The 15484-nt window shown below is 39.6% G+C and overlaps 3 protein-coding genes and 1 pseudogene across 3 annotated transcripts; 3 read left to right on the top strand and 1 right to left on the bottom strand.

Annotated features, from left to right (window-relative positions):
• Nucleotides 1-5545, top strand: part of LOC136281745 (protein NLRC3-like) — a 37308-nt pseudogene extending 31763 nt beyond the window's left edge.
• LOC131786397 (E3 ubiquitin-protein ligase DZIP3-like) lies at nt 1617-2781 on the top strand. The gene is made up of 2 exons (XM_066168248.1): nt 1617-2253; nt 2636-2781. The coding sequence occupies exons 1-2, from the start codon at nt 1617-1619 to the stop codon at nt 2779-2781; spliced, it is 783 nt and encodes a 260-aa protein (XP_066024345.1).
• A 5533-nt stretch (nt 5546-11078) lies between the features above and the next one.
• On the top strand, nt 11079-12040 carry LOC131774131 (gamma-glutamylcyclotransferase). The gene has a single exon (XM_059090150.2). It carries the CDS (start codon nt 11227-11229, stop codon nt 11686-11688), a length of 462 nt encoding a protein of 153 aa, XP_058946133.2. The 5' UTR covers nt 11079-11226; the 3' UTR covers nt 11689-12040.
• Nucleotides 12041-14499: 2459 nt separating this feature from the next.
• Nucleotides 14500-15452, bottom strand: LOC131774143 (ankyrin repeat domain-containing protein 40). The gene has a single exon (XM_059090170.2). The coding sequence runs from the start codon at nt 15431-15433 to the stop codon at nt 14690-14692; it is 744 nt and encodes a 247-aa protein (XP_058946153.2). The 5' UTR covers nt 15434-15452; the 3' UTR covers nt 14500-14689.
• Nucleotides 15453-15484: the final 32 nt, after the last annotated feature.

Here is a 15484-nt window from a genome sequence, read left to right on the forward strand (position 1 = left end):
TTCAAAATCCTCACTCTCTTCTCCGTCAGGTATGGTTGAACAATGTCACGAACTTCGGAATAAAAGGATTTAAAAACCAACATGTCTGTCAACTAATTGATTTCACCGTGACAGAGCAGTATATCGAATACAGAGAGCGACAAATCAAGAACCACCAGGGAGACGAACCGACTGCAACAAAACGGCTGAGAAAGTATAGCAACAAGATTTGGAGGACGGATGGTGGAGAGCGAGATCCGCACAGAGCATCTATCGAGTACGTTGGCCATCGTGCGAAGGGTGATAACGTACCTGGAAACTTCTACCTGAGTCCAGTTGACGACCCAAAATCCAAGGTCTGATACAAGTTGATTCCAATTGGTAGAAATACATTGGCAAAGCAAATGTAGAGTATTGCGTCCATTGCCTCCCTGGACGGCAAATTCACAAATTCGAGTGGTCGCAAAACAGTCATCCAAGCGCTCCGTGATGATTTCGACCGATTGGAGATCTCAGAGCTGACTGATCATGCCAATCCGGAATCCATATCCAGCTACGGCCGTAATCCTCTGGGAAAACAGCGGCTTATGTCGGATAAGTTGGCCAGTTTCGACCCAAGCACGACAACTATCAACAGCGACTCAAGTCACGCTTTACGGGAGATTGTTCTCAACAGCTCAGCCCCGCAACACAACAGCTACGAGTAACCGTGACAGCAGTGCCAGTCGTTCTAGTTACCTGATGGAAGGAGCAGTCGGCGGGATGTTTACTGGAGTAATTTGTAATAATTCTTCACTAAATATTTCCATAAACTTTCAGTCCAGCATGACACCAACAAGCGACTCTATGCAATGAAGCAAAGCAGTTAGAAAGGTGACTTTTTAAGCTTTTTTGAGCTATTTTTCGAAAGAGTTTACTGAGAAATTCCAGTCTTACTCATTGTATTTTGAATACTATTTTTTGTAACCGTAAAACACTCACTGGTTTTCTGTGGATCTTGTTTAAATACCAGAACGCTTGAAATTTTCCTTTCGCTTGAGCATTGATGATTGTCGGCGCCATATTTTTCCAAGTTGTATGGTAGCAGGCAAATCCAAGATATTCATTGAATCAAAAACTTTTTCTGCAATTTTGTACTTTCCGTTTTTTGCTGAAGATTGTAAAAATTTTCCTGAAGATTGTAAAATGTGAGGCACTGCTTTCTCCTCGAGGTTCAAGAGGTTGAAATAAAAGTAGTTTTCATTCTAAAAATATCTTGTTTTCCATTCGCTAGATCTTGACACCTGACTTTGAAAGGGTTTCCATTGTTTGCTCACAAAAATGCAAAACATTTGGTTTAACCTAGTGATTTGGTGGCCTTAGCTATGCGATTCAAGAAAAATTCACTGCCTTATGATGGGATTCTCTCGTCAGCCGGTGAATTTTTCTATAAAATCCCTTTCTGAAAACCTCTCAAAAAATTGCAAAAAAAAATTTCAAGGCTCTTTCAAGTTTCATAGATAGAAGAACAATCACATTTAAATATTTTACATTCCAAGCTTTTGATTTATCTACAATGAAAGTTGAGGACTCAATGGTAAAAATTCTATCTGACACCAATAATTTGCTTCATAGGCTGTTCTTTGAATATCAATTTCATGGCTGCAGCTTCGGCGTCATTCGCGTCTACGAAAGAGACTACCAACTATGCAAGGCTATGCCGCCTCCTGGTGGATGTTGGATCTCAGGTGCTCCGGTCGACATTTGACAAAATTCATCCACCAGCGACTCTACATACAGTTTTGGGAAGTACCTCGTTGCATTACGTCACATTGCAATCACTGTACAGAGGGAGGAAGAAAGTGCTGAATCCCACGCAATGGGAGAAGTTGTATCCTACTCACTCGCTCGTTTCCTCTGCAGCCTTCGATATTACACTTCTAACAGTGCTGCTTAGAAATATCTGTGGTTTGGTCCCTCCTGCCACTGGCTGGGATCGTCTCCCCCCAGCTGCAAACATAAGCATCGCAGATGACATCGCCAGAGTGAAGTATTACAGGAACACTGTATACGGCCATGCTCCTCAAGCCTCTGTGGATGACAGTAGTTTCAGTGCTTGCTGGCAGGAGATACGAGAAGCTTTAGTGAGACTGGGAGGAGCTCATTTTAGAGCTGAAATCGACAATCTTGAACACGACTGCATGGATCCAGATATCGAGGAGCATTATCGTGAACTGATGAAACAATGGAAGAAAGACGACGACAGCATCAAAGACAAGCTGGGGGAAATTGAAGGTAAGAAAAACATTGTCCAATACTGATGTGGATGAATCAGAAGGCTAAAACAATATGGATTTTCTCTGTTAACACGGCAGTGTAGGCTAGCATATGATGTTTCCATTTTGGATGGAAGTAGTCACTTATTCTAGCGTTACGTGTGAGAAATGAAGAATTAACCCAAATTTTGACACTGTTTTCATTGGCTGTATATTTGTCTGTTCATGGGTACTCGTGCACAACTGCTGGAGTGAATTTTTGTGATTTCTAAGCGTCTTATTGAGATTGATCAATTCGGAATCGACCAAATATTGATATACGTATCATTGTTTAATCTTCACCTAAGCCCTGTGATGTAAATATGCTTATAAAATTGCGCTTATCTTTCTTAAATTTTCAGATTCGCTAGAGATGATGAGACACGACCTCAGAGAGAAGATAGAGAGTGAAATGAAGGAGGTTAAAGAGACGCTTTGTAGCCTGACGACCACAGTGGGAAAAAGCACAGATGAAGGTTGGTTTCTAGAAAAAGCTACTCATAGATAAAGTAAACAAACAAAAAGGATTCCGTTAACTTGAGTACACAACACATCTTTAAAGCATGACCACATTATTCGCTTGATTCTGTGAGAGTACACCCTTATATTCTACTCAGACTATCAGCTTCGATGGGGTGGGGTATGGAAGCCACTATTTGTTGAATACCTGCCAACCAAGAGGTAGCGAATTTTCCTTCGCAAGGCATTGCATAAACTTTTTCTTCAAAACTTCACCCGTATTAACTTTTATGCATTTCTCTAAAATTCAGTGCCGAATACCATTGTTCATTAGATTTCATGCTCATTCTGCTAATGTTAGGTACTTTTGATCCAACTGAGCTTATCAATGGAATTCGTCAGCTGTACAAGACGCGCGAGGGATGGCTCTCACCGTTTCCATGGTGTGAAGAGTTTCTGTTTTTTCTTGGCAATATTTTCACAAGGCTCAAAGTGGTCAGAAGAAAGAAAACGAGAGGAGAAATCACTGACGTATTAGTTGACATGTCATCAATACTAGACCCGTATGAAGAGTGTTCAGCGCCGAGAACAGTGGTGATTGAAGGAGAACCTGGTATGGGAAAAACAACCTTTTGTAAAAAGTACGTCTACGACTGGGCCACAAGAAAGCAAGAACCTCGGGGCCGCTGCTCGACAGCATTCAAAGCGGTATTGTTTCTGAAATGTCGAGACATCCATTCTGATATTTGGGAAGCCATTGATGATCAGCTTCTGCCCCGAGACATCGATGAAGAAGTCAAACAACAATTCTTTCAGTTTATTCGTGAAAATCAGTCCAGCATTTTATTGATATTGAATGGATTGGATGAGTTACCATCCAGCAGGTTGTCGATTTTTTCTGAATTAATTGAAGGAAGAGAACTCTCCGGATGCAATATAGTTGCAACAGCAAGACACGAAGCTGGAAAAGTGGTGAGAAAATGCTGTGACACGCTGCTTCAGATCGAAGGATTCACTGAAGACCATGTGAAAGGATTTGTCACCAAGTACTTTAAAGAAAGGCCGGATTTAGCCACCAAGCTCTCGGTACGGATGATGCGAGATAAAAACCTGAGAGAAATGGCGACCAATCCTCTAAATGCAGCACTTCTCTGCCTTTTATGCGAAGAGTTTGAGGGCATACTCCCCGAAAACAGAGCTCAACTGTACTTGGATATGGTTGATTGTGTCTTGAGAAGATATAGAAAAAAGAAGGGACTTTTAGAAACAGAACACCCGACAAACCTTTATAAACCGCAATTGAATCGCCTTGGGTCGATAGCATTGAATGGTTTACTTAGCGACAAATTGGATTTTAATGAAAGTGAATTGGGAAACCATGCAAAAGACTTGACTGAATTTGGATTTCTGTCACTGGAGCCTGGTGGCAGCAAATTGAGACAAAAACTGCATTATGCTTTCTTACATAAAAGTTTTCAAGAATTCTTTGCAGCATTCTTCATTTGTTCTCAGATTCAAAGCAAGAAAATTAAACCTAAAGAACTAGTTTCCGATCCACGGTGTTTGGCTAATCTTAAACAGGTACTTTTGTTTTCATGTGGAATTTTGGCCATGAAATGCGATGAGAAAGTTGTGGCTCTTGTAAAGAGTTTAACAAATGAAGTCAACTTCAAGTCTGTGATTTTCACTCACAGTTAGCAAAGTCTTTTGGAACTGGTTTGAATCTGACCAATTTGGATTTGTGTAACAGTGGTATCAGTGATGCCAGTACTACATCTTTAGCTGAGGCCATCAAAGTCAACAAGACTCTAACCAATTTGAATTTGTATGACAATGATGTTATTGATGCCGGAGCTACATCTATTGCTGAGGCAATTAAAGTCAACAAAACACTAACCAATTTGGATTTGTCTTACAATGATATTAGTGAAGCAGGTGCTACATATATTGCTGAGGCAGTCAAAGTCAACAAGACGCTAACCAGTTTGGATTTGGCTGACAATGATATTAGTGATTCCAGTGCTGCATCTTTTTCCGAGGCAATCAAAGTCAACAAGACGCTGACCAATTTGAATTTGTCTTTCAATGGTATTAGTGATGCCGGTGCTACATAACCTGCTGAGGCAATCAGGGTCAACAAGACGCTAACCAATTTGAATTTGTCTGGCAATGGTATTAGTGATGCCTGTGCTACATCTATTGCTGAGGCAATCAAAGTCAACAAGACGCTAACCAATTTGAATTTGTCTGTCAATGGTATTAATGATGTCGGCGCCAGATCTTTTGCAGAGGCAATCAAAGTCAACAAGACGCTAACCAATTTGAATTTTTCTGACATAGATATTACTTATGCCGGTGCTACATCTATTGCTGAGGCAATCAAAGGCAACGAGACGCTAACCAATTTGGATTTGTCTGGCATAGATATAAGTGATGCTGGTGCTACATCTATTGCTGAGGCAATCAAAGTCAACAAGACGCTAACCAATTTGGATTTTTCGGACAATAATATTAGTGATGGTGGTGCTACATCTATTGCTGAGGCAATCAAAGTCAACAAGACGCTAATAAAGGCGAATTTGTCTCGCAATGGTATTAGTGATTTAGGTGCTACATTTATTGCTGAGGCAATCATAGTCAACAAGACGCTAACCAATTTGAATTTGTCTTACAATCTTATTCGTGATGCCGGTGCCAGATCTATTGCTGAGGCAATCAAAGTCAACAACACGCTAACCAATTTGAATTTGTCTGACAATCGTATTAGTGATGCCAATCTATTCCTTAGGCAATCAAAGTCAACGAGACTCTGACCAAATAAGATTTATCTAACAATCGTAATAAATGTGAACAAACTGCGAGTGACTTGAACTGACTTCTGGACGAATAATTTAAGTGATTATACTTTTCCTTTCGCACTTTTCCTTTTACGTAACTTTTTTAACTTTTCCTCTTTGTGAACGCATGGAAAAACTCTTGAGGAGCTTTTTTTAAATTGTCTTTAGTTGCACTTTAATTAGATTACATTTAAGTTATAATAGCTATCTTTGTGATGTTTTCTTCATTTAAGGTGATGCTTAAGCTCCTAAGTTATTTACCTTAGAAGAAAAGAAGTGTAACACGCCATTGTTTTTATAGTTTTTTTTATTAAAGGAATATCACTGATGTGTATCATCCACGAACAGCCGACTTTCTTTCCAGTTTTTCCAAACTATGACCGCCTCTCATTTAATTTAAACCAAAACATTAATTGTTTTTTTTAATTTCTGTTGCGACCTGCAGAGCCATTAAATGAAATTTGACCACTGAAAGCTTGAGTGGGGGAGGGGGGGATGGACAACATGGGCGAAAGCGTGACAAAGGTCTGTAGCCGGTAGATGCTACAGACCCTATTGCTAAGATATAACATCGCATTTTTTTGTACTGACAGGAGGAACCACGATAGGGTTTCGCTAGACCAAGTATAACCAACACTTCTTCATCAGCAACAGCCGGAAGCTCGTCGCAGATCGTAGTAATCAGGTAACTAACCGGCTTTTGACGTCCGTCTTCCATTATTTCGCGTCTACTACTCGCCATTAAAATCCTCCATGTTACCAAACACTTCTTCAACAGTCTGATGACTAAAGTCTACGAGAATGTCGAACAACATATCGACCTGAAAGCTTCCTGCCACCTCAAAGTAACTTACAAATACATTATCCTGCTGATGAGAATGTGAGATTTGTGGAGGATCGCGGCTTTTTTCGAAAAGGTGTTCCTCTCCGATCTGAAGATCGGGATCTTTAGAAAACCAGGTGGAAGTACTTTTCCGTAACGCAGGCCTAATAAATTTACCCTGTCCCATATCAAAACCGATGTAACAAACTACATTGCACCTCTTTGCTTTGACGATGATTAACAACTTCAATAAATTCTTGGACATTCTCAGAGGAGCACCCAGCGAAATCATCAGGGCTTTCTGGTCTCGATTTTTGGTTAGAATCATCCAGCCCGAAATTTCCTTTACTTACTAGCACTTACTGATGCGTATCAAGTCATGGAATCAAAGCCGAGAACTGATAACGATACAAACGTCATCGGTTTGTTATTGGAAAAAAAGTGAATTTTTAATCGAGTGTTTCAATGGAGGTGATGGCTTTTACGGCTAAAAGTTAAAATTTCGGCCATTTTACGCTTAATGGTCGTGAATCAACAAAACGTCATACGTTCTGTTGTTTTTTTCATACGACAAACGATTAAAATTGGTCAATTTTGCTGCTAAAAATTGTTTACCATGCCACGGTGATGTGGTTTGTAAAATGAATTACAGCGAAAGAAGATGGTCATTCACTTTCTCGTCGTTAGGCGTGAACCTTGACATACAGTAGCAGAATAATATGAAAATTAAATAATAGCGGAGCTCGCAGCGCGCGTAGCCCCATTATTATACGAAATAGTAGTAACCTATCAAGCCCAAAAATTTGGACTTACGACCGTACAAGGTTGTACTTTCAGCATGCGCACCCAACTGTAACGTGGGCACGTCAACGCCATAACCTTACTCTTGTCCAGCGGACGTTTGAGCACAATGCGTGCGCAACACTTATACGAAATAGTAGTTACCCATCAAGCTGAAAGGATTAGGAATTGAGACCTTACGACGGACCGTACAAGGTGCTACATTTAGCATGCGCGGCCAAAAAGCATAGCGGGTACTTTCTTAGCCATTACGTAATGGAAGGGCGGGGAGAAGGTAATGCGCAGGCGCGACTGCGTGCGTAACTTGGTTGCGCCTAAATCCTACCGGCTAGAGGTACGCCCGAGGAGCACTGGTAACGAGTTTTTGAGTCGGGTGATTATCGGAAACTGTCGGCTTTTGCAATATGGCGGACTGTTCCAGTAACACTATTTGCGATTTACCAACTTTCAAGCGACGTGATTGAGCCAGACATGAACATTATAACATGCTTTACATGCTGGTAGTATTTTGTAAGCCTCCCAAGATTCTACCGGCTAGAGGTACAAGACAATAGAAATTTCTTCTTGGGAATCTTTTCAACCAGTAGCGCTCTGACAAGGGCACTATAGTGGCGATACTATTCATTGCTAGCGTAGATCTTAACGGCTACAGTGTTAAGCTAAAACTCTGCTGAACAAGAAACTTAAGATCGATGAGGGTGAAGGAAACAGCCACACAAAATTTAGCGAAATTTCCTTGATTTAAGCTCAACAATTTATTTTTCACATGTAGAGCATGTTATAATGTTCATGTCTGGTTCAATCACGTCGCTTGATTTTTAGTAAATCGTAAATGGTGTTACTGAAATAGTCCGCCATATTGCAATAGCCGACAGTTTCCGTCAATCACCCGACCCGGATTTCAGGGGAGGGAGTTGTTTATGACATGCGCAGATGACATTGTTGACCAAAGTAACATAACACCTGAAACCGAGTAACACCGTTACGTAATGAAAACTAACTTCGCAATGCGTTTTTCGACCTCATGAAAAAAAAATCGCTTTGAAAAAATTATAACAGGATTCCTCTAACGTTCATATACGCAATATATCCTCTTGAGTTATTTACCTTAGAAGAAAAGAAGTAGTGTAACACGCTATTGTTTTTAGAGCTTTGTTATTCAAGGAATATCATTGATATGTATTATCCACAAGCAGCAACATTCACCCATTCTTTCCAAGCTTCGAGCGCCTCTCTTTGGATATAAACCCCAAAAAAATTTATCGGCATCTTTATTCCTGTTTTGATCTGCAGAGCCATTCAATAAAATTTGACTACTAAAGCCTCCTTAAAGGGGAGGTGTGTGGGGAAGGGAGGTGGACAATAGGGGCGAGGTGGGGACACAATAGGGGCGAAGTAAACAAAAGTGTTCTGTAGATAACTCTAAAATGGGGATGTATTGCTGGCTTATGCTTAATTTGGTATTATCAACTGAGTTGATACCGTAAATTGGCCTCCGTAAAGAGTTACAAAGCTGAATTTTCGAGCGTCAGCCCTTTTTCCGAGATAACACTCGAAACGTCAACTTTGTAACTCTTTACGGTAAAAAAATTTTCTTTACCAACCTAATTATCATACAAATGTGATACGAATTGTACACGTAACGTAAATGTCTTAAAGGCTTCTGAATTTTCTGTTGAACAGAGGTCAATTTATTTTCACTTGTGTATTCAGATTTCAAGCTTTCTCTATTCTCTTTCATAACTTAGACACATTTGTTTCAAAATTAGTCTCATTTGAGGGTACCCTGTTTGCAGTTTATACATCAATGAGATCACGTGTCATGAACATTCTATTTCATCATATTTCAATTTGTTCATTTACTGAATATTCTCTTCAATGCTTGCTCGATTTGTTTTTTACGGAAGTAATTCGTTTAAGTTCTCTATTTTTCCCGATCGGAAGACAAACCTTTGCATCAAATTCAGTGTCATAAAAAATGCTGGTGAATCCGTCTGCCTCAGCTGACAACCGTATCGACTCTCTGATTGAATTTGTTGTTGAATATATGATGTGTGCAGCTAGCGAGCTACAAACCCGATTACTAAGATATAACATCGCCATCTTGTGTACTGACAGGAGGAACCACGATAGGGTTTCGCTAGACCAAGTATCACCAACACATCTTCTTCATCAGCAACAGCCGGAAGCTCGTCGTTGATCGCAGTGATCCGGAAACTAAATGGCTTTTGACGTCCGTCTTCGATTATTTCGCATCTTTGTTGGCTTTGATCGGTGTTATACAGTGTATTCAAGTTTTTTCTTTTGCATCTATAAATACCAACAGACGGGCAACGAGTATGTTCGTGAAAGTACTCGCCGTTAAAATCCTCCATGTTGCCAAACACATCTTTAACAGTCTGATGACTAAAGTCGACGAGAATGTCGAACAGCATTCCGACATGAAAGTCTCCTGCCGCCTGAAGGTAACTTACAAATACATTATCCTGCTGATGAGGATGTGAGATTTGTAGAGGATCGCGGCTTTTTTCGAAAAGGTGTTCCTCTCCGATCTGAAGTTCGGGGTCTTTAGGAAGCCAAGTGGAAGTACTTTTCCGTAACGCAGGCCTAATAAATTTACCCTGCTCAATATCTAAACCGATGTAACAAACTCCATTGCTCCTCTTTGCTTTGACGATGATTAGCAACTTCAATAAATTCTTGGACATTCTCAGAGGAGCACTCTAGCGACATTATCAGGGCTATACAGTCTCGATTTTCGATTAGAATCACCCAGACCGAATTTTCCTTTATTTACTTACCGACGCGTATCAAGCTATGGAAGTGAAGGCGACAGCTGACAATATTACAAACGGCAACGTCATCGGTTTGTTATTGAAACTGAAAAAAAAAAAAAAAATGAATACTTAATAGAGGGTCTCAGCGGTGTGATGGCTTTTACGGCTAACGTTTGAAATTCCGGCCATTTTACGCCAATGATCGCGATTGAACAAAAAATCATACGCTTTATTTTTCTTTTCGCGACAAACGGTTAAAATTGGTCAATTTTGCTCCTAACCATTGCTTATCACGCCACGGTGATTGGGTTTGCGTGATGAATTAGTCACAGTAAAAGAAGATACCGGCATTCATTCATTTTCTTGTCGCTGGGCGTGAACCTTATGGCATAACATACGCTATAGAACCTTGACAAATGGTAGCAGAAAAATATCAAAAATAAATAATAGAAAGATAAAGAAAACTTACAAAAATTTGAATTGGTTTGGGGTTTAGAGAGCTGATCATGAGTTCTTTTTACACGCTGACTGAGCATTATGCGGTATGCACCGCTTCAAGCTAAATGTGAGAAAGACCTGGCCCGTGCGGGGGGGTTCTTGGGGGTTACATTTTGCTGGGTGTGTGCCGCTGGCTTTTTACAACCCCTACCACTAAATTATTCTGTGGCAAATCATAGACCCCATCTTGGTCACGTTTGGTATACCGTTGACAACTTTTTTTATATCGAACCTTCCCATTTTCAAATCCCTACTTACTTACGCTTCGCGAAAATGTGCGATCGCATTCTGGTAATTCTGTTGAAAATGCAACCCCAATCAACCCAGCCGTGAATATGCGACTCCTTTTAGCGGCACATTTCATTAGCCTATTACCGGAATGTGCCCCCTCCTCATCCACGGAGGATGGAAAATTTCTCCATGGGAAGAGAGCTAGCCCGTTAAATTTGTGGTTTTTAAAAGTTTCAAGGGACGAAGACCACAAGAGAGGTTTATTGAGTGCCTAAACTCGCCAGGCAGGCTTTATCGTTTATGCTGATGTGCAAACCTATTTTAAACACACCGCTGTTCAAGGGACCCTAATTTTTATTTTGCTGCCGGAACCCATTTCCAGTCTTTCCCGGTATTCTGCTTAAGCGGAAGTGCCTTGTGGTAATTTGGTTGCTTCGTTTGCTTTCCGTCAATCCGTGTGCATAAGAGTAGGCGATTCTGTCTTCTTCATCCTCTCGACTTCCTTTCTGAAGGAACCAAACGACTCCATGACAGACAAAGAGATGTACTTCGCTTTCGGTTCGAACATGAACCCAGACCGTATGCGGGATCGTAAAGCCTTCTTCACCGCTCGAGTTGGAGCTAAATTGCTCGACTACAAGATGACTTTCTCTTTTAGGAGACCGGATGGGGGTGGCTCTTGTAACATTAGACCAGAGAAAGATTCAGTGGTTCATGGAGTTTTGTACACTCTTGACGCGGGAGGGTTAGATAAACTGGATGTTTTTGAAAAAGTCTCAGATGGATGGTATCGTCGAGAACGAGTGACAGTTGAGAATTCTGCGGGCGAAAAAGTGAACGCGACAACTTATATTGTAACAGAGCAGTTTTATCAAGAGGGATTAGTTCCATACAGAGATTACTTAGAACATTGCTTGGCTGGCAAGGATGTTTTGCCGGCAGAATACTACAATTTCTTAGAATCATTTAAGAAAGTCTGCAAGGAATAACAACATGGAACACTAGGAATTGGGACCCTGATAGCGTTTTCACCTTTTAACTTATTCTTGTGAAATGAAATTTGTGTTTCATAGACTGTGGGGGATGTTTTGATGTTAAGAATACGATTTTTATTGAAATGAAATAAGGTAGGAAAGGAAGAAAATTATTTTATCTCTGGTCTCCATCATTGCCGTGGAAGACCTTTGTTTATATTTTTATGTCAATTATTCATTTTGCCTATGATAGCAGTGAAGCAGGTGGTTGGCATGGGTTGGGTTCAAAAACGATGGGTTTGAGAAAACATCACATTTTTTGTTATTAGGGTTGGATAAAATAAAGTTTCCTTTTTTCCGTCATGAATGCAGGGTATTTAAGATAATTCCTTTAGTGTCACATGAATGATCAGGATATTTTAAGGGTTTGATAGATCACACTCGTGGCTTAAAATAACTTTCAAATTAAAACATTGTATAACCACCTTGCCACATTTGGAAATACTTACGGTGTTGTTTCCTGTTCAAATTATCCAACAGCAATTCATCTTACAATGAATTTGAAAACTATCAAGAATTGTTCCTTAGTTAAAACTTTTTATTTCTAGTCAGCTTTAAATGTGTCAAATGAACATTTTAAAGCAAATTTGATTGCATGTATCATTATAACTCAGTGGAAGAGGTGACTGATTATGAAAGCTGGCATAAGTGTTGCTGCTGTGTAAGTTGAGATCTCTGTGACTGTCCACAAAATTGCATTTTTTTATCATTTTCAATGATTGAATAATATGGAATTTTATTTTGGTTATATACTTCAATGCAAATGGAGTAATTTTGAAAAATAAGCATGGTCAGGTTTGATAAGATCCTCACAATAACATACTTACTCTCAGAAGTAATTAACATGTTACTTCTCCCTATAATATCGATACATTACCCAGCGAACAGTTAAAGAGAATACTCTGACTTATCAGGTAGAGGCTGTTTTCTTGATCTAACAACAAATTCTTTTTTCATTTGAAAAGGTAATGTTTAACTGCTAGAAGGGAGAATTCACAATCAGATCTTGGGGAGTAAACTAAAGAGCAGGTGGGAATTATCCTCAGGAACCTAAATTATTACTCTTTCTTTATTTGGGCCTCAGAGAATCAAACTGGTACATGTATGATAAGTGTTTTTTGGATGCATCATCAACTGCCACAGGATAACACTGATTAGTTTATACTAGAACAGTGGATAGTATTGAAGGTGCATGCTTTGCTATTAACCTTCTAATAACTCCCCAGAGATTTGCACTGATAAATATTTTAATTGTTGCAGGAATAAATGAGTTAAAATCATCTTTTTTTGCTATGTTATCTTGCTGTTTTAGTTCATACTAAACCAACTTTTCATCTCATTGTTGGTGGCAACCAGTGGATTTTAATTACTGGGCAGCTCTGTGGCTTGGTTGACATCTTCCACAAGCCACCTCTATTTTGGTGAATTTTAATTATTCTTAAGTCATGCTTGTCACCACAGCACTTGAGAAAATCAAGGAGTTATCAAATGTCTGACTGGGTTTTAAGGAGTCCTCAACCCATTACCATCATAATTATGACCACTTAGGGATTAGCTGATACTTAGTGGAAAGACTGAATGAGTTTTGATGCTTTCTGTGTTTCTCCCCACAAAAAAAAATGATCCTATTGTTAAAAATTGTACACAAAGCAAACATGTTAATAACATTTCCTGATTTTTTCTCACTTACGGGATACCTCTAAAATACCTGATAAGTCCATCTTTTTTATAACAGACCTTACAGCAGAGGATTCAATAAGTTTTTAAGAAAAATGCAAAAACTTCAAAGTCAGCAACTTGTGGAAGTTTGATCCTTACTCTAATGTTGTTAACCCTTTCACTCCCATGAGTGATCAAAACAGAATTTCTCAACACAATATCACTATAAACTCAAGCAGACAAGTGAGGAGAATAAAGAAAAATGTCAAGGAGGGGATTATCAGTTGATCTAATTGCAAGTTCTCCAAACTAACATGATAGGAATTGTATTGAAGACAGTAATGAGAATTACAAATGGTAGTAAAAGGGCTAACAGAAAATAGGAAGCAATTTGGCCTGAAATACAGAACAGCTCAGCAGCTTTAAATGAAACCCCTGCTATAATGACTAAGCATCGCATAGTGTCACATAAATTGTGAACTTACCCTGTTTTAGACTTCCCTGTGCACCAATGAGTAAATATGATTCATTTTTGTCAAAAATTGCAGTCAGATTGGGTGCATTACAATCCACACTCATCTCTTCCCCACAGATAACCAAGCCTATTTTAAACCTTTACACCCTAACATCAGTATCCAAGTTCTGCATACTGTTCTCCATACATTTTCTGGGGTACTGACAAGGAGAATTTGTCTTACAATCAAGAGTTTCTTTAGTTCCTTGGTATTTCCTTTTTTCTCATGACCCTAATGTTTGATTCAGGAGTAATGCTGTTGGGAGAAATAAGTGGCTTATCATTATTAGGGATTTCAGTGTTGAACTTTTCAACTTTTGAGTTTGTAATGGGCTGTGAGGTCATCCTTTCAAAACTATTTTGAAATCTGAAGGACCCAAAATAGTATTTTCAACCTTCTCCAAGAGATGTTATATGACAAAAAGTTTCAAACAGTTTTTGTATAAGGTTGTACATGCGGCTTTTTCAATTATTTTTGTTTTCTTTTTAATGCTCTTCTATTCTTCATATGTACCTCATACTAAGACAAAATTAAATGTAATCCCTGGCAAAAGCCCCTCCTCCCGCCCCCTCTCCCCCTCCCTCCAGCTCTGACAGTCCCTGCTCCTTCCCTTCTCATTTTCTGATGGGAACGGAAAAGAAGTTTACATTCAGTCCTGAGGTGAGAAATCAAACACAGCAAGAAACACTGATGACGATTTAATTAAACAAATTATTGTTTGCAATACTTTCCAGGAATGGTGACATACACCTGGCAAACCTCAACTACCTTAGAAAAAAAAATCAGCTCGCATTTTCCTCCATCACTACTTCCAGTTCTTGAAGTGGAACCAGTCTTTTCACGTCCTTATCATTTCTTACTATAGTGTTTGGTAACTTTCTTATTTTCTTAACATTTTTAGCTTCGATGCCTAGCTCTTGGCAGCAAACTGACACAAGAAATTGAAATGTCAGGCTACTTTTGTCAAGGTCAACTTCTATAAAGTCTTCCTCTTCTGAATCGGCAACTCGCAACTTTATGACAATTTCCTTTTCAGAATTTTCAGCACAACAATTTGAATTACCCGAAGCGTTTGCATCTGTCGAAGATTCGTGGTTCCACGTATTTGAATTAGTAGTCCCTTGCTGTCTAAATCTGGAATCCTCATTCCTAGAATTGTCTTTTTCGGCGTAGAAAAACTCCGGATTTCGAAGATAGTTCGGCACGATAGGTAAAGACTCACCGGCTTGGCTTGATTCGATACCATCACCTTCTCCAAGTAGTTTCTTGATACCACTGTCATTGGAAAGTTTAGCAGCAGTTTCCCCTTTATGTGTGAGCGCTGCCGAATCAACTCCTTCCTGAATGAGGTATTTCACAATACTCAAATGTCCTCTTTTCGCTGCCCAATGTAGAGGCGTCCATCCGTTCATCGCGTTCGCAGCATTTATGTTGACACCTCTCTGGACAAGTGCTTTTACATTTATTTCGTCGCCAATGCAGCATAATTCACGCAATCTTTCTTCCACATTCATCTTGGCTTCCATTGCTGTTGAGCTTTTGCGCCGCGTTAGTACAAATTTTTTGATTGGTTCATT

This window comes from Pocillopora verrucosa, chromosome 6 (genome assembly GCF_036669915.1).
Source record: "Pocillopora verrucosa isolate sample1 chromosome 6, ASM3666991v2, whole genome shotgun sequence".
NCBI lineage: Eukaryota > Metazoa > Cnidaria > Anthozoa > Scleractinia > Pocilloporidae > Pocillopora > Pocillopora verrucosa.

Coding starts and splice junctions, on each gene's coding strand:
- LOC131786397 (XM_066168248.1), top strand. CDS start 1,617: ATGGCTGCAGCTTCGGCGTCATTCGCGTCTACGAAAGAGACTACCAAC. Junction 2,254..2,635: donor CAAGCTGGGGGAAATTGAAG/GTAAGAAAAACA, acceptor TTAAATTTTCAG/ATTCGCTAGAGATGATGAGA.
- LOC131774131 (XM_059090150.2), top strand. CDS start 11,227: ATGACAGACAAAGAGATGTACTTCGCTTTCGGTTCGAACATGAACCCA.
- LOC131774143 (XM_059090170.2), bottom strand. CDS start 15,433: ATGGAAGCCAAGATGAATGTGGAAGAAAGATTGCGTGAATTATGCTGC.